General features: G+C 36.4%; 1 protein-coding gene and 1 long non-coding RNA gene across 4 annotated transcripts in view; one reads left to right on the top strand and one right to left on the bottom strand.

The window, feature by feature from the left end:
- The window catches only part of LOC18442901 (DNA-directed RNA polymerases II, IV and V subunit 3), a 28,105-nt gene extending 9,953 nt beyond the window's left edge, over positions 1 to 18,152 (bottom strand). Inside the window, exons 1-4 of one of the 3 annotated variants that reach the window (XM_088864819.1) lie at positions 17,662 to 18,152; positions 17,276 to 17,440; positions 6,653 to 6,890; positions 5,246 to 5,380 (exon numbers count right to left, since the gene is read on the bottom strand). In XM_088864819.1, coding sequence (XP_088720945.1) covers positions 5,246 to 5,380; positions 6,653 to 6,890; positions 17,276 to 17,440; positions 17,662 to 17,954 — 831 coding nt within the window. In that variant the 5' untranslated portion in view covers positions 17,955 to 18,152. The remainder of the gene's footprint in view (positions 1 to 5,245; positions 5,381 to 6,652; positions 6,891 to 17,275; positions 17,441 to 17,661) is intronic. The other 2 variants (XM_006853108.4, XM_088864820.1) reach the window with 2 other exon arrangements.
- Positions 355 to 13,778, top strand: LOC148782248 (uncharacterized). Its single transcript, XR_016054064.1, has 2 exons — positions 355 to 3,833; positions 12,247 to 13,778. It is a non-coding gene; the product is annotated as an uncharacterized LOC148782248 (long non-coding RNA).
- Positions 18,153 to 18,418: the final 266 nt, after the last annotated feature.

Genomic DNA, 18,418 nt, shown 5'->3' with positions numbered 1-18,418 from the left:
AATTTCTCAATTTCTCAAAAATTTAGAACTATTTTTAGGGTTCTTCAAGAAAACAAAAATTTGTGGAGCTGTCGTTCTTTTTGAGAGAACAAATTTATTAGAAGTTTGAGAAATCATCTCAAACCTAACCATAGTTAAGGGAACCATTAAGGTAGGTTGGTGTTCCCACTCCGGAACTTCGATCCGACAGTTCCTCCTATGGATCTCGTAGGGACCCCAATTTTTCAATTTTGGGATCTCGTTCCCAAATAAAGGGGATCACGTTCTAACCATTAGTCCAGTACTATTTTGAAATAGATCCCCGCTCCCACCAACCATGGTTCAACGTTTAGGTACATTATAATCTTGGGTTCCACAAATATGGAACCTACTTTCAAAAACAGATGAATCCATTTCCATTTGAAAATAGATCCCCGCTCCCATCAACCATGGTCAAAGTTTTGGTACATTAAAATCTTGGGTTCCATGATTGTGGTTTTCTCTCTACTGCGCGCTCACACACACCTCTCTCTCTACTGCACATACACACACTCAACTCTCTCTCTCTTATGTACACACAAGATTCATAGAAATACACAGGGAAAGATCACAAGCGCACACTCAACTCTGTCTCTATCTTATGCACACACACACACTCAACTCTCTCTCTCATGCACACACAAGAGTCACAGAAATACAAATACATAGGGAAAGAGCACAAACACACATTAGCTCGCTCTCTCTGCTTATGCCCACAAGAGTCACATACCCAGGCGGCCCTACACGAGCGAATGTACCTGGGCTGGAGCTTAACCAGGCGCCTAGGGACGTGGGCTTTTTTTTTTTTTTTTAGATACCCACAAGGGAATATGGGGTAATTTTGAGGTTTAAATAGGTTATAGGGGGTATTTTCAACCCCCAAAGTTAAAAGAAAAATTCCATAAACCCTCAATCTCTTAGCTATAGAGAATCAAAAGTATTTTTTGTGGTTTGAAGAACCTAACTAAACCTTTTCACTTATGAAATATCGAGAGTTGGAGACTATTCCTAAACATATCCTATTTGACTTTTAAATTTTGTATGGTTTGAATTTTGAAATTTTGAACAAGTTTATTCTGCGATATGTCATATTTTTGTACATATATAAATATGTTAACAATATTTTCAAATGTAATAAATTCCAAAATTGACACAAATATATGTATATATACTACATATCTATATGACTTGTACAACAGGGCGTCCAAGGCTTTGGGCGCCCGCCTAGGAGCTGGGCGCCAAGCCGGCCGCCTAGCATTTTTTGAAACCTTGTTCTCTCTACTACACACACGCACACTCAACTCTCTCTCTCTCTCTCTCTCTCTCTTATGCACACTCAAGAGTCACAGAAATACACAGGGAAAGAGCACCAAGCGCACACTCAACTCTCTCTCTCTCTCTCTTATGCACACACACACACACACTAAACGCTCTCTATCTCTTATGCACACACAAGAGTCACATAAATACACAGCATGGGAGAGTGCGTTTGTAGCGTGGGAGAGGGAGAGGGAATTGGGTGGGGAAGCGGGAAGGTTGGGGGGGGGGGGGGGGGGGTGTACGTGTTGGTGATCTAAGTATGTAGTTGATTAAAAGAATAGAAAAAAATCCAATTTGTGTACTTGCAAATTAGTTTTTGGATTTATATGTAAGGAATATCTTGGTGGTCCGAGGGACTGTGTTATTAAAGTTATACCTCTAATGAGATTTGGAGTATATACAAGAAGAATGGAGTACATACGTATACTATGGACTATCTAATAGAGTGATCTATACTTTTAGCATTTATCAAGTAGTATTTAGGCACCTGATGTATCAACTTCTGGTAATATGCATTTAATTTAATAGGGTATGTCATACACATTAGATTTTAGACTAAGGACCATGGACTAAGTAGCAAAATAATCCATACTCTTTAGATTTATCAAGAATATAGGCATGTGTTGCATAAAAATATGGATCGATGCACTTATGTAAACATAGGATGTCATACATATTACATTTTGGACTATGGAGCACAGACTATATGGTAATGTGCCTAAATTTATTTAATATTTCATCAAGTAGCATGTATGCTTAGAAATAGGGCACTATGGATTTATTTAGTTGGCGGTTGTCATACACTCATATGTACATATTGGATTTTGGAACAGGGACTATGGACATATACAGTAAAGTGTTCAATGGTATTTAGCATTTATCAAGTAGCATGTAAGCCTGTGATGTATAGAAATGGGGCACTATAGATTTATTTAACTAGAGGACAGCATACAAATTGAACTTTGGAGGGTGGATTACAGACTACATAGTAAAAATATGATTCAATGCTCTTATTTAAACATAGGATGTCATACATATTAGATTTTGGCCTATGGACCACAGACTATATAGCCAAGTGCCTAAAAGTATTTAATATTAATGAAGCACCAGGTAAGCATGTGATGTATAGAAATAGGGCACTGTGGATTTATTTAACTAGAGGATGTCATACATATTGGACTTTGGAGTGTGGTCTACAGACTATATAGAAAAGTGCCCAATAGAGGGGTCCCTCGTAAACGGCAATTGCGAACCTTGGGGACAATTAACTGAGGACCTTGATTCTTATACTTGAAGAATCTCGATATTAGAACAAGAGGAACCCCGTTATATGACAAACAGAAACCTCGATTCTTTAACCAAGGGAACCCATACTAGCTCTACTTGACAACCTCGGTTAATGTGTAGTGGAGCTGAGTTTCTTGTCAGTCAAAACCTCGAACCTATCGATATGGGATCTCGTTCCCTCTCTTGTTCATTGTACGGACGCTGATCCCAAAACCAAGGAACTTCCGCAATAAGGCGGTTCGGCCATTCCCGAACTAATCCCGCTCCTGTCTCCAACAACTATGAAAACTTTTTTTCCATTTTGATACATCATCATCATTTTAGCCTTTTTCCAATTAATTGGGGTCGGTTACATGAATCTTGGCTCTCCATTCTGCTATATTAAAGGCCATATCCACAGTGAGGCCATAAGTTCCCATATCTTTTCAGACTACTTCCAACCACATCCTCATCTTTGTGTTGCACTGAGTCTCCACCGTTCGATTCCTCTCTTTCATCTCTCACACAGCTCCTTCTCTTCCCTCTCTCACATAGCAATCATGTATGCATAGACCTGGGGGATTCTCGAAATCCCTCCATAGACTGATCATGCTTGATCCATCTAGTTACTTAAATATGAAAGCTAATCCTACTAGGAACAGCCTCTCAAGAATTGCCTCTTGAATACCCAATAATTCTCTGCTAAAAGCATATAATAAAATCCCACAAGAGATTGTAGGTGCCATTATCTCCATCATTTTATAAATGACACAAGATTATAGAATGGTCCACAGATACACACTGCCACCATCTGCTTTCAAAACTTGAACAAAAGAATGAGGAGCATAGGTAATCAACATTAACAAACTATTGATAAGAAATGAATAAAAATCTACAATTTGGATTCCTTGGTGTACTTATGCGCTTCTTTTGCTCTTGTCAAGTACTGTTATTTCTAATAGAAAAATATATTTTTTTGGATTTCATGCTGTACTTATTTTTTTGGATTTCATGCTGTACTTATGTCCATCTTTTGCTTTTTTAAAGTACATTCTCATGTCTATAAACTCAATACTGAAGTACACTTTATGGGTGTGGGGGTTTGCTCCATACAAGGGCTCACTGCCCCTTCATGCAGTTCCTCAGTTTCTCCATCGAAGATCAGGCAAGAGGCAAAGTTTCACAGAGTCACTGTTTCATTTCACAGAATCACAATGTCTCCAGACTAGGTGTCACAGTTTTTCCTTTTGCATTTGTTTTTCTTCATTTAATTTTTGTTCTTATTTTGCTTTTGAGTTCTTTCTTCCTCAACCACTTGAGAGGAAGGCTAGTCTTTGCACCACGCCAATTGTGATGCTTGAGTCATGATTCATGAAATTGATCCATGTTTATGGGAACCACAAAGGAGTATATTGTTATCACATTACTAAGACTTTGGACCACACAAGAGAACTCTGTGATCCATAAATTGTTTATGTTTCGCAGTCCTGGAATTTAATTCTGGTCTTTAGTTTGCTTTTCTCATGAAGTTGGTCCATGTTTATGTGAACCATAGAATAGCACTCTTATCAGTGTGGACCACAAAATAGAGCTCTATGATCCATAATTATTTTTCTGTATGGCAGTCCCTGACATCATTACTTAATGTAAGTATATCCAAAACAGAAGAAAGGTTCATAAAAATAGTACAAGTATGTAGGAATGGATCTCCATGGGCCAAAAACAGTACATGGCCAGTAGAACTGTAGAACACGTCCTCTTTTCATCTTCTATTGTACATTCTACAATTGCACTGCATTGTAATTGAAAATAGAGAACCTGGTGATGTTGTTCATGGAGCACATTGTCTTATTAGCAGTCTTAAGCATATTGATAATGCTAAAAGATCGATTGTTCATTCTTTTATTTTTTAAAATATCACTTATAAATAAATTGATAGGACATATTTTGCAAGTATACGTGCACACATATTTCTGATTCTTCGATCAGGTAATTGCAACAATATATAGTAAGAATTAATAATCATATATATAGGTGTGTGTGTCTGTATTGTTATTGGAACAATATATATACAAAATATAAAATCATATGCATATGCATATATATATATATATATATATATATATATATATATATATCTAGGGAAAAGATGGAATTAGCCCACTAGCTCATATGAACATATGAGCCCAACGGCCCAGATTGAATCTGGGCCGATCTAACGATCACGGATGTCCGATAGTGTTTGAATTTTTTTTTTTTTTTTAGACATCCAAATCACTTGAAATTTTAGGTGTCTGTTCATCAAAAATAGGTGAATCTTTGAAAAATATCAAAAAATATTTTACATAAAATAAATTGACTAAAATACCCCCAAAAAGTTTCAGGGGGTATTTGGTCATTTTACTTTTCACGGATTAATTTTTTATATATTTTTATTAGGTGCGCCTTGATGAGAACACACACCTAATATTTCAAGTCATTTAGATCTGTATAAAAAAAATTAAAATTCAAACACTACCAGATATTTGTGATCGGCCCAGATTGGGCTCATATATTCATATGAGCTAGTGGGCTAATCCCAGCTTTTTTCATATATATATATATATATATATATATACAAACATATAAATGGGGCGCTCACCCTGCTCCCATACACATGTAGATCATATATAGGGGATTGCTCCAAGTTTGCTCCCTGAGAAGGGATCCCATGTGCTCCAAGGGTAAGGAGCTTCAGCCAAGGGTCGATCCAAGCACCTACACCTGCTCCAAAGAACTATGCTCGCCCCGAGTCCATCACAGGGCCAAACGCCTTAGAGAAAATATAATTGAAAAAAATTAAAATAAAGGTAATAAAAGTAAAATAACACCAAAAGCAACCTTAAAGACCCAAATAATCTTAAAAATGTAGAGAAAAAATGGATTTAAAAAAATTGATTTATAATTGGGGACGTTCTATAAAAATCCAAAAGAACGAAATATATATAAAAATAAGGATTATGGCAAAAAACACTCACCAATCTTTGCCAAAAAATCCAAATTATGTACAAAAATGTTATACAATATTCCCATAACTATTCTTTTGGATTTAAGAAAAAAACAATTTATGCGCCCGATGTTGTACATACGACTCGCGGTAACTCAGCCTCGCCACAAGGGTGGTGAGACCAAGTTGCTTGCCCGAGTCCAAGTCTTGTAACACTTATTCTAAATTGATGATCATCATTATGATTGAGATTAGCAAACCCTAACATTTTGAATCCAAAATCCTTCTTTAAGATGGATTATCAAGGGAGACGAAAAGCGAAGAAAAACAAATAGCTTGAAACTAGAAACTTGAAACTAGATACTTGAAACTAGCTTCTTTAAGATGGATTATCAAGTTTCTAGTTTCAAATAAAATGAGATGAAAAGCGAAGAAAAACCTCATTGAGCAATCATCAACAAACTAGTCATAAAAATTTCTATTGTCATTGCAATAAACTGGCTATGCGAACAGTCCTATACATCACAAAATCATATGTGATACACAAAATTGCCCATATATGATGAAAGTTATGATAGCATTAAACTTTATCTGTCCCATCGTGTCATGTATTTAAACGAATAAACATGGATCCCTGAAATTCAGGATAAAAATGAAATCCAACGAAAAGTATGAACTTGACTATAACAAGAATTATAGTAGAGTTGGAACAGAACCCATTGCATTCACCATTACAAAAAAAGGTATCATAGAGATTGGAAACAGAACCCATTGCAATCACCAATTACAAAAGAAGGTATCACAAAGATTGGAAACAGAACTCATTGCATTCACCCATTACACCACCAGTCCAAAGCACAGGTTCATAGTATGCTAGGAGCAGCCAGATCACAGCATAATGGTGAAAGAAAAGAAGGCAACATAACCATTCAGGCGTGACGAGATTTTTTTGCTTAAACTTTCAGAGAGTATGACCATTAATAAAAAACACAAGGTTTAGAAATATTCCACCCAAAAAGCATATCATACCTTAGATTTGAGAGTTACTAAGAGTTCGCCTACCTGGTGGGTATTTGGATCAATGTCAAAGACTCTGGTTGGGCTACTTTCAACCCATTCTCTTTTCTCGTCAAGTGATAATGTTTCCATTAAATCGTCATTGATGTGAATCTCTGGTTCGTACATAAAAGTTACTGTTGCACCTGGTGACCATTTCGCATGGTCTTTACCAATACCCTTTCTAGCTATAGCTCTAAGCCTCAATTCTTGCCCACGGCGCAGCTTGACAATTATAATACCCCTAGAGCACAATTTAACCATCATCCCCACTGGGCATGGATCTCAAGCAGCATGTCATCAAAGCATGAGCTTCTAGAAGCTAGCAAAATTATATGCCATAAAAGGTAGTGATATGCAGGAGTTATTAATGACAATACATTGAAATTTGTATGAAAAGATACCCTATGATGGTCTCAATTACAACAGTTTTCAGGATGCTCAAGAAAGAAGGTACATAATGTCACACATGATTATGCATAAACTTCATCATAACAGCAACATAGAAGAAAAATAAGAGCTCAACACCAAGAAACAACATATGAAAATATTTCAGAAGTAACAACTGTACAAAATCCTAGAGAAAATTTTATGTTAAAAGCATGATAATACATCAAAGCAACAGCTAAAACAGAAATCAAATTGATTAATATGAATCAATTCAATAAATTGCACCTTCTAGGTTATTTGAAATAAAATCAAATTGGTAAATGGCTTGATAAGCTCATACAAATGTTTGACACTAATATTTTGTTCAACTTGGTCAAACCTAGATTATTATTCCAGTAAATCTAGCTTACTCTACCTCTAGGGTTAAATGGAAAGAGCTTTCCTGTATGCTGTTTTTGAGCCATTATCTGACAGTATAGTCTTTAAGAGCTCGGTATATCTGAAGTTTAGAATAGGTTAACCAGATGGTCGATCCAGCTCTAGTAAAAGAAACAACAGCATTCACTAAATGAAGAGGCGTTCTCCTGTTTGCTACAAGCTCTACCATGTCAATCTCCACTAGAACGAAGACATGATATGAAGTTGCAAATCGTAGAATCTAAACAATGTGCGTAAAAAAATGATCTTCACACGTTATCAGCCTCATTAGAAGTATGAAAAAGTATTTTGTGCATCAGGGGACACAGTTCCACAGCAGCATCCCATGTGCACCAAACCTCTAGCTTAAAGATGGATGTGAAAAATTGTAGCCCCACCAAAAACTAAAATGGATAATGTCAAAAAATATCAGAAAAATACCATTTTTTAGTTTTAAATTTATTTCCTTTTTTCAGATTCGTACCTCATAAGTATATGACTAACCGAATTCCGTAGGACTTGTAATTTTCATTCTACCCCGAGTACAGGTATATAGCCTAATACAAAAACACATTTCTGTATATTTACATAACTAAAAATGTATTTCTGTTGATATCCCTCTCAAACTACAGAATCAATCCAAAAAATGTGAACATTTGTACACTACATATGGATGTTTATCCATAATTAATGACTTAGCTATTTGCAACCTGCTCCAAGGAAGTGACGCAAGGAAGACTTACAATGAGATTAAGCAACCTATCTTGGATTAAGTGACAATCAAACCCAATGTGCTTCGGCTTTCATGGAACAAACGGTTAGAAGCAAATTGAACATACTGATGATACCACAGCAGAGGGTTTAAACTGTAAGGATTCATCAGTAGCCAAGGTCAGCATGTAGGAGGAGCTTCTATTTATGAAAAACTAGATAGGATATTGGTTTCAAATCAATCGGTCACTTCTTTCCCTACTTCTAGAGTAAACTGCCCTGAAAAACCTTCTTCTAAGCCCATAACGAACTACGGACCACCACCTCATCATGCTAAAAGTAAATGAACTCATTGACTGGGAGCTAAACTTTTCAAAAATTTTAACATGTGGTTTGAACACAAAGATAAAGGAATTTAAAAAACAAATACTGGTATGAGATAAAAGGTTGTGTTATGCTTAGAGGTTCACATAAAACTTGAAAACATAAAATATTCCCTTACAAATGGAATTTAGATATCTTTACAGGTCCACCTCAAAGTCAGGCAACTAAATAAAGCTAGACAAGATACAAGAACAGGTTGAGTTACACCCAAGTAACCTTGAATTTTATGGTGAGTTGAACCCATAAGCCTTTGCAATGTGATCTACAAGGTCATCAGCAAAATCATTGTTAATAGACTTAAGTGGTGTTGACCCACACCATAAGCCCTAATCAAAGTGCCTTTCACAAAATTGAAGCATTTCCAAACACGCTTTAAATTGAACGTATCCATGGCTTAAAAAAAACAAATCTGTCTTCCTAAAAATTTACATCCATAAGGCCTTTGACAAAGGCAATTGGGAATTCTTAATAAATGAGCGTCAAAGGTATGGATTTGGAGAAAATTTTATAAACTAGGCTAAAATGTGTATCACAACACCATAATATGTCATTTCATCCGTGGTACATCTTTTGACTCTTCTAAGGTAAAAATGGGATTGGTATTTTAAGGGTAAAAAACGGGCTTCAATAAGAGATCCCTATCTCAAAACCTCTTTCTCATAGCCATGAAATGTTTTTATCAAGCTTATTAAAAGGAAATTGAGAATGAGAAGTGCCAATCACCTGAAACCCTAGAGTTAAAACAACCCCTCCCATCTTCGCTATGCTGATGACCTTGTCCTACACCAACATGCCAATCCATAACACATCCTTTACTGATGTATTTTTTCAATTTCACTACCTATAAAAAACATGAATAAGTCATTTCTTAAAATGAAACCTCTCGGATTTACCCTCAACATATCTAGGTTTACCACTTCTCCTAGGTAGACTTACCCCCACTCTTTGCCAACCCATCAATGATAAAACTATGTCCAAACTGAAGGATGGAACCTAGAAACACTTCCATACCCCATGAGACTCACCTCATGCCTTCCCCCAATCCAAAACCATTGGTTTTCCATCCTCAGATTACCCTCCACCAAAATCAAAAGAATCAAAAACATCAATTTGTTATTACTAGCTAGACTTGGACAGGAATTGGCTACCAAAAAAAAATCCATATGGACACAATTAATTAAAAAAGAAATCCATATGAAATTCATAAATAGATGGAAGGGAATCTTATGCTTAGAAGGAATAAAGAAACACTCCCACTAACAAAAGGAATAGCAGCCAATGGTTCACAAAAGATGGTTCTAAAATTGGTTTTTTCTATGATCCTTTGCCAAACAAGGAGTCCTTGTATGGGATACATGGGGAAGAAAGCATCAGGCCCTGAAAAATCCCCAACCATCTCTCAAAATTTGGGAAAGAAATGCATTCCGAATTTCTCATCATATAAGTGGGAAAAAGGGGGCTTAGAAGCTCATAATAGGAAAGGCCTCCTACCAATGGAGAAATATGGGCTAATCAAGGGGTGCAATGGATGCAATTTATGTAATGCTGAGATTGAAGATTGTGATTATCTTTATATATAAATGATTTGGTGAGTGAGATTTGTATTCCCCATCTTCCTTTTTTTTGAGTGAAGTTAATGATTGTATTACTGGAAGGGTATCAGAAATACAAGGGGAGGACCAAAGAGCACCCGCAGACAGGTTCTCTCGGGTTATCTTCATTCATCGAGGCTAGGGTCCAGAGGTTGAGTCAGGCAAGTCAAATCAGCTCAGTCTCAATGAGACTCAACTAAGTTATCACAAAAAAAGTATTATAAGGGCCAAATTGTGTAAGAAACAGGAGAGACACGATATTTACAGAGGGCCCGTCTGGATCTCAAGGCGAGTATACTTGGGCAAGTCCGGATTGAAGTTGCCAAGTTTTAAACAGCATCTATGACCATCAAATTCCAGGGAGAGAATAAATGTGTATCATTATAAGCTGATGCAGGAAAATTTGAGGGAACAATAAAATCAGCAAAAAACAAAGCCAAACACAAGTACAATTCAAATAAACCTAGGGTTTCTTCTCCACACGCCAAGCTAAGGTTCCAAAAGCCTAAACTTTTCTTTCTTTCAATTTCTAAAAATCATGTGGAATTGACCCCCTCAAGGCTCCACACACCTCTTTTTATAATTTCATGTTTCACGTACAACAAGTATCCAAACAAATAATATATTGACACATATATCCTAACTTAACTTAAAATTCATAATAAAAGTTTTACCCCTATGAACAGTAACCATAAAAAGTACTTATGAAGTAAATAAAAAAATAAAAACCCTAGAATCCCTAAAAAACTAGAAAAACCTAGAAATAAACCCTAAAACTAAAACTATAATAGGCATCCTTTAAAGTTGAATAACAATAAAATATATGAATAATTTTTCCCTCCATTATAAGCTTAGTTAACAACATAAAGGTCTCCTCAAAATCGGTATGTCCTTTAGTGACCGAGTGTTACACCAGTTGAGGAATCTATCGTCTAAAATATAGTTTTAGTTTTTCTCAAAAGATTAGTGGTGCGATTGGCGCCCTAGGTGTGGTGTTGTAATTGTCAACACCCTCACCATTCAAGCCCTGTGACGAAGCCCAATTAATCAGCTAAATTCTTGACTGCTACTTTACACCGATAAGTCTCTTACCAGCACAAAGTGGGAAAAAGTCCCAAGTATGATTCAACTCAAGCATTACACTTTCCCCTTAAAACCAAGTATGATTTCACCCAAATGCAGCAATTTTTCAATTGAGAATATACTCTGATGAGCATACTCAAAACATCCATAGAAATAAATGCTTGTAGCTGAACAATGAGAAGCCACCAAAAAAAATAATGTTTATAGATATAAGGAATCAGAACCATAGAATACATGATTTCAATCAAAACCACATTATTCAAAAGTTGATGAAACACAAGATGAAAGCAAAGGGAAAATACATGACATTACAATTCAACTGATCATTTATGAGGTAGTGGCTGTGAGTTGGCAAAGCTTTTCAAAGCTAAATGATATATTGCATCTAGTTCTCACATGACAAAAAAGTCAATAGACTGTAAGTAACAAAGTCAGAACTATAGTTAGCAAGTCGGGGACTATCAATAAATCGGCTCACCATAAAATCGAAAACAAGTAGTTTTTATTTTAAAAAGCTGGATGAAAAAATTGGGTAAAAAATACAGATTGGCAAAACTACCTCATATAAAGATATAGCTAATATATCGGATAAATTTATAATATTAGAAAATTTGAAATTCTAAAAAATAAACATGATGTCAAAGCCATCAATAACTAATTCATCCATAAAAAATTTACTAGACCAATATACTCAAGTCAATTAATTTAGATGCCTCGTGACTCTCATCCAATATTAAATACATAATTAACTAGTATATACCCAAAAAAATTGTACCATATAAATCTACCCATTAAATACTTTAAGAAACATCACACCTACTTATTACATACCAAAAACAAATATACTATATAAATTTAGTCATTAAATACTTAAACATCACACCTACTTAGCAAGTACAAAAAAAAAAATACACAATTTTTGTTTTCCCATTACAATTACTTAACTATAGTATGGAGACTATGGTCACTCCGTAACTATGGTTAAAGTTTTATAAATTTCTTTAATTGAAAAGAGGCTTGCAGGAATTTGGGTTTCACATCTCTGTGTTTACGGTTTAGAGAGAGAAGAAGGAAGAAGGAAGAGGGCTGGGCTCATAGCCATTAGGGTTTACAGAGAGAGAAGAAGGAAGAAGGAAGAAGGAAGGGGGCTGGGCTCATAGCCATTAGGGTTTATAGAGAGAAGACAGAAGAAGGAAGACGTCATCGGCTGCACAAACCTTAATGGAAAAATCCCTAACTGATTTTTAGAGGGTTTTTCTCGGTGATTTGGGATGTTATTTGAGAGAAAGCCCTAACTATACTGATTTGTGAAGAGGCCTTAACTGATTTTTGGAGAGAGAAAAGGAAGAGGGTTTTTTCATTTTCTTGGGGAAACAGCAAGCAGAGCTGAAGGATTAGGTTTGGGGAACTAATCCTATATGTACAATTGTTTGCTCCTGTAAGTTTACAGTTTACACTATATTGTTTATCTTTGTTATCACATAATCAAAAACAAAATATTGCTTACTTGGTCATGTAGTCACAGCCTCTGCTTCTCATTCATCAGTAACTTCCCATCATCAGTAAAAGAGTCTGTTTTGAGCTCTAATTTGTGCCATAAACAGTATTTTCATAAAAACAATTATCACAAATAATCATAGAAATCTGCACGCATATGATTTTCTTCACAAAATGATTTGCTTTACAATTATGCATGTATATGATTTTCTTTACAGAAATCATAAAAACAATGATTTACTTTAAAACAAAATGATTTGCTTTACAGAAATCTGCATGTATATGATTTTCTTTACAATTATCATAAAAACAATGATTTACTTTACAAAATGATTTTTAAACAGTATTTCATTTACACAGTGATTTTCCATAATAACAACTGAAATCTGCATCTATTTGTTTAAGTTTAAAAAAAAAGGGAAAAAAAAATTCATACCTTAAATCTGCAACTGTGGCTTTGAAGAACACAGTGGGAATAAAAATTTCTATTTTAGGTTTTTTTTTAAATAATTTTTTTTTTCAAAAGCATGAAAGTAGCAATGGTTGCAGTACACAAAACAGGAAAAAATAATAATTTATCTTTCAAAAAAGAATTATAGGTAAAAAAATATACGATTTTTTGGCCGGATTTAAATCGTATTATGAAAAAAGCGCGTTTTAAACATTTTTATGAAAACTACGCGATTTTTTTCTGAACTTTTCAAAAAGTCACCGTTTAAAACTGTTTCCATAAAAACACCGATTTTTTGAAAAAATCGCCGATTAATCGGATATTTGCTAACTATGGTCAGAACTGCTCTTGCACATAAATGCATTGTTTGGATGGCCCAATCATTCCATTTGGAAATGGGATTATTTGGACACACATGAAAAATAGTTTTGTTCCATGATTTTAATGGACATGAGCGGCATATTGCAGCATTTCGTTAATAAACAGAGGATAGTAAAGGCCCATGCCCCTGAATAGCAGAGCGAACCAAACTGTCCCATCTTTCACTCTGAAATGGCTAGGGAGTAAACAGACTATCTTTACTACATGGTTTATCCAAATAGGGGCCTAAAGGTTTTCTCAATTGCCCATATCATTTCAGCTGAGGCATATGAGAAGTGCAGAAGATAGATAGAATTCAGAAATTACAGGACCAGAATTAGTGATGCAAGGAATAAACCAACACCACAAATCACTCATAAGTTATCTAGATTCAGGAGCAAAAAAATTGTATACTTTGGGTAGGCTATACAGACCGAAGACATATGCGAAGCAATCACAGTGGATGGCTAAATAAGCCAAAGAAAAACAGAGAAAGAAAAAGGACCAGATCCACGAAGATTATTAGAGTTCAGTTTTCCACTGATAAGGACAAAAAGGAAATAATGTCATAAAACAGATCATGGAGTTCAATTGGTAAAGTATGCAACACTAAGAACAAAATCAGCCCAGAATTTACAAACAAAAAAAACCTCAAGTAACTTTGAAGATTGGTTTGTCTTTTCAACAACACCATAGAATATACCAAAGATTTCTTTGATGAGTCACGCCCTCACTTATTTCTCAAAGACAAAGACGAACCACGCCCTCAAATTCTCAACAGATGTCAAATTCATTGACGCACATTAGCCAGCAGAATTAATCACAAAGTTCTCTTCTTTTTTTTTGAATTGAGTGTCCAAATGTATACCATACTATGGAAAGAAATATATGAATCACACAAATTGACTTTGATAAGATATCCAAATAAATAGCAAGAAACATAAACAGAAGAAGCCCAAGGTAAGGATCTAGCCATGGAACCCTGTAGAAATCGCCCCACAAATCAGAAAGGTTTCTATTTTCACACGTAGCAATTGGCAGTAATTGTTGATTACCTAGTTGACAACATCCAAGCAAATTATTCTTACGAGAAGAACTAAAACTTAAAATCCTACAAACAACAAAGTGTTTAATCAGTCGAAAGATGTCATCTTAAAGCTGCCACATCTAAAGGATTTGAGACTGAAGTTATTACTACAGAGATGATCTTCAGAGGCTCCAAAGAATGGTTTAGGTAGAAATACCGACCATACAAGTACATTTGATAATCTTCTTATAGAAATAGCCAATGAAGGAAAAAATCATTTATAATCAACAAGCTATAGAACAGAAATAACGTTCATCTGTTGTTGGGAAAATAACAAACATCTCGTAGCTAAATTAAGAAACCAACACTGCTTATGCACTATGACAACTATTGTCATTAAGGTACCGGGTGATTTTGAATGACAGAAGGTATTAGATGAATGAACAGGAAAATGAGACCATCATTATTACACATCACATTGTTTAAAGCATTTGAAGGGCATCATCCAAGGAGCTTGTGACACATCAGATTATATAGTAATCTTGAATCTATAAAGATGGGAGACAGAAGAGCATAGCAGTGCCCAAGTAGCTGTAAAAAATCGTAGTAAATAATGCCTCCTTTATTGCCCAAATGAAATTCATAGATTTCAGTTTTTTTTTTTTTGGGTAATTCAGTGGGGAAGACAAGCCCCTACCCGTTTTTTCAAGTAGATTAAGAGTTAGCTTTTTTTAAGGTATTAGTGGGGTGGTGTTAGTGGTGGGAATGGAAACCACAACATGGCAACTAGGGTGTGGGGGTGCTACCACCACAATCCCAGCCTCTTTCCCAAAGTGGTAAGTCAGTGGGGATTTGGTCGTAGATTTCAGTTGATAATGCGCACTGCATCGCCGGTGTTTTTCATTTTGAATTCCTTTTATAGCTAATGTGACTACATTTTTTGTGAGGTAACTTCAATAAATAAAGAAAAACACTGAAATGAAAAGTTAGACACTAACAACTTAAGGTGGCCCAAAGCCTTAAAGCCCAATTGTTCTGATTGTAGCTTTAAACCTCAATTTCCTTCTAAACACTCAAATTCTTATTATCATTATGATTGGACAGAAAGTAGTGTGAAAAATTGGGTAGTCCAACTAGGACTCGGCCAAGTAGCCCGTAGCTAGCATCCTGCCAGTTCGAGATGACCTCGACTCAAATGACCCAAGTCTTGACCATGTCCGTCTGGGTCTCTAAATAACCAGTGATTTAGGTCCGATTCGTCTGAGTCTTGACCCATCAGACATGAGACCTGGTAAGCCAACTCGGACCTGTCCTCTGCCCGGTCCTGTGCTACATCCAGTGTTTTTAATCACTGATTGTAACAATAAAAAATGGGAAGTGGAGGTGAGTATGATTCTGAAAATATTTGGTGCTAGATTGATTTCTCCCATCTTCTCTCAATGAAAAAGAAACGACTAGCACTAATAGCAACAGACACCATACAACCCCAAACCAAAGGTAAGTTGTATTTCAAGGGATCAAATGGGAGCAATACATTGGACCTTCTCAGTGGTAGTGAGGGTTTCCGATAACACTGAGATCGAGGCACAAAGGCCGCTTACTCTCTTTACGAGATCACATGGGCTAGAAGAAACTCAGAGCAGCCTTTGAGACTAGTTGACATTATAGAGCAGATCTTCTAGCAATGCTGGAGGATGATAATATCATTGCTTTATGTGTTGAAAGAGACAAATTAGAGGTTGAGTTCCCAGCTGATGGATGAGTATTTTGAAGTATCCTGGTGATTCCGGGACCCACTAATTTATCTGCTATGGCATTCAACCCCATGGCCGATTCGGCTTTCAGGTTTTCTTCTTTATACCCTTCACTTTCTATTTCCCTTCTCCTAGCATATGAGTTGCCACGAGATTCTTTCCACCCTTGTCATCACTTTTCTATTATGCATCCATGCTCTTCTATGCTAAGCGAGTTTTATCAATGGATTGATATTTCTAGTGATAATTGAATGATGGCCGTTTTCATTCTTACAACTTTGAAAGAAGGAATTTTTTGTTTTTTTTGTTTACTCCGTTGAAAACTGATATGAAAAAAGTGAAAAAGAGATTTCTAAGGAAATCAATCGACTAGAAGCTAATGTTTACAAGCACCTGCTAAAATCAATTGACTAGAAGCTAATGTTTACAAGCGCCTATAGCAGCTTTCATTAATTCATATATGAATGCTAATCAAGCAAGATTTGAATGAGCACAATGATGATTCAGCATATGGCATTTCAAAGGTCTTGTTAAGAAGAAAGGAGATAAACTTCAGTATTTCATTAACGAAAGCTTATCAAGCAAGTATATTCTTAACTCAACACAATGATGTTTCAAAATATGGTGCCTCAATCTTAAGAAGAAAGAAGACAGACTTCACTACTTACACATGAAACCTTATCAAGCAACAATTTTCATAACTGAAAACAATGATGTTTCAAAATATGGCACATCATAGACCCTTTTAAGAAGAAAGGAAATAGACTTTAAATGGCAAGTAAAAATCGAGAAAAAAATGGAGATGGCATTTTTTCTTAATCATAAATTAACTGAAAACAAAGAAGATACATTGTAAGGATGCAACATGCACAGACGATCAGCAGATATAGAAGAAAAAACACGCCCAAATTTAACTGGAAAAAGTAAAGGGAAGAGAGGGAGATATAGAGAGAGAGGACCAACCTTTGCTCAGAAGCGTCAAATCCATTGGAGTCCATGCCTCGACCAGCCACATCAACAGGTATCACATGGATGTCAGAACTTACAAGGTCGGCGCTGGTAACATCTAGGGTTTGATCAGAATCACACTTCACGCTCAATTGGAATTCCACAGAACAGTACTCGCACCTTTCACAAACACCGCAACCTCAATTTAGAGAGAGAAACAAGCGAACACAAAAGAAAACCCGAAACAGAAGGGCATAACCTCATGGAAAGAGAGAAAATAAAGTGGAAGGAACAACATAATTTATAGAGAGCTGAAGAAACTACTTAAAGGGGAAATCATGAACAGAAGGGGATGACATCATTTCTAGGAAGAGAGAGAGGGATTTAGATAATCTTCTTACTGGCCATCTCCATCACAGGCATCACAGTCTCGAGAAAACCTCATGGACATGGCTTTCTCACTGGTGAGGGGAATGAGCCCAAGGCGATGGGCAAGAAACTCATCGTTAAGGACAGATGAGTTGGCTTCGATCTCCACCAGGTCAATGGCTATGGTGGGAACCTCTGCAAGCATAATGCGCCGGAGGGCGTTGGCCATGCTGGGGTCCGTCTCTCTGAGCTCGAATTTCAGGTAGTCGTCCTTCATCTCTCTGATCTTCACCTTTGGGAACCTCTGGTACGACACACCTTCCATTCTTTCTCTGAGTTTTACTCCAACCAAACAAGAGATTTCTAGAGAGAGAGGGATTTCCTTCTATCTCGAGCAAGCCAACAAGCAGGAAACACAGAGCAAGGGGTTAGAGAGAGAGAGGGAGATTTATCTGCCTTCCGTCGTAAACCCCTTGCTTTGGCGCCTTCACTGGGGTGCATGCGACCAACGCTTGTTCATTGTGCCTCACGAGTGATCAGATATGTTTTTCTACCGAGTTTGGTAGGCACCGTACATTTGTCAGCTGGACGGTGAAGATCAATGGACACTTAAGTGGGGTTAGGGGTGGCGATGGACCCGGACCCGACCCGGGATCCACCATGTACACCCAATGTGGGTCCGGATATGGGTTCGACATTTGGACCTAGCTGATCGGGTCTGGGTCCAAAACTTGGACATAAATACTATTCGGGTTTGGGTTTGGGTCTGGATTTGGTTGGAGCCGACCC

This window comes from Amborella trichopoda, chromosome 4 (assembly GCF_054954075.1).
Source record: "Amborella trichopoda isolate Santa Cruz 75 chromosome 4, AtrichopodaSantaCruz75HAP2 v2.0, whole genome shotgun sequence".
NCBI lineage: Eukaryota > Viridiplantae > Streptophyta > Magnoliopsida > Amborellales > Amborellaceae > Amborella > Amborella trichopoda.
The sequence above is the reverse complement of the archived record's forward strand: the minus strand, read 5'-3'. Positions and strand labels throughout refer to the sequence as shown.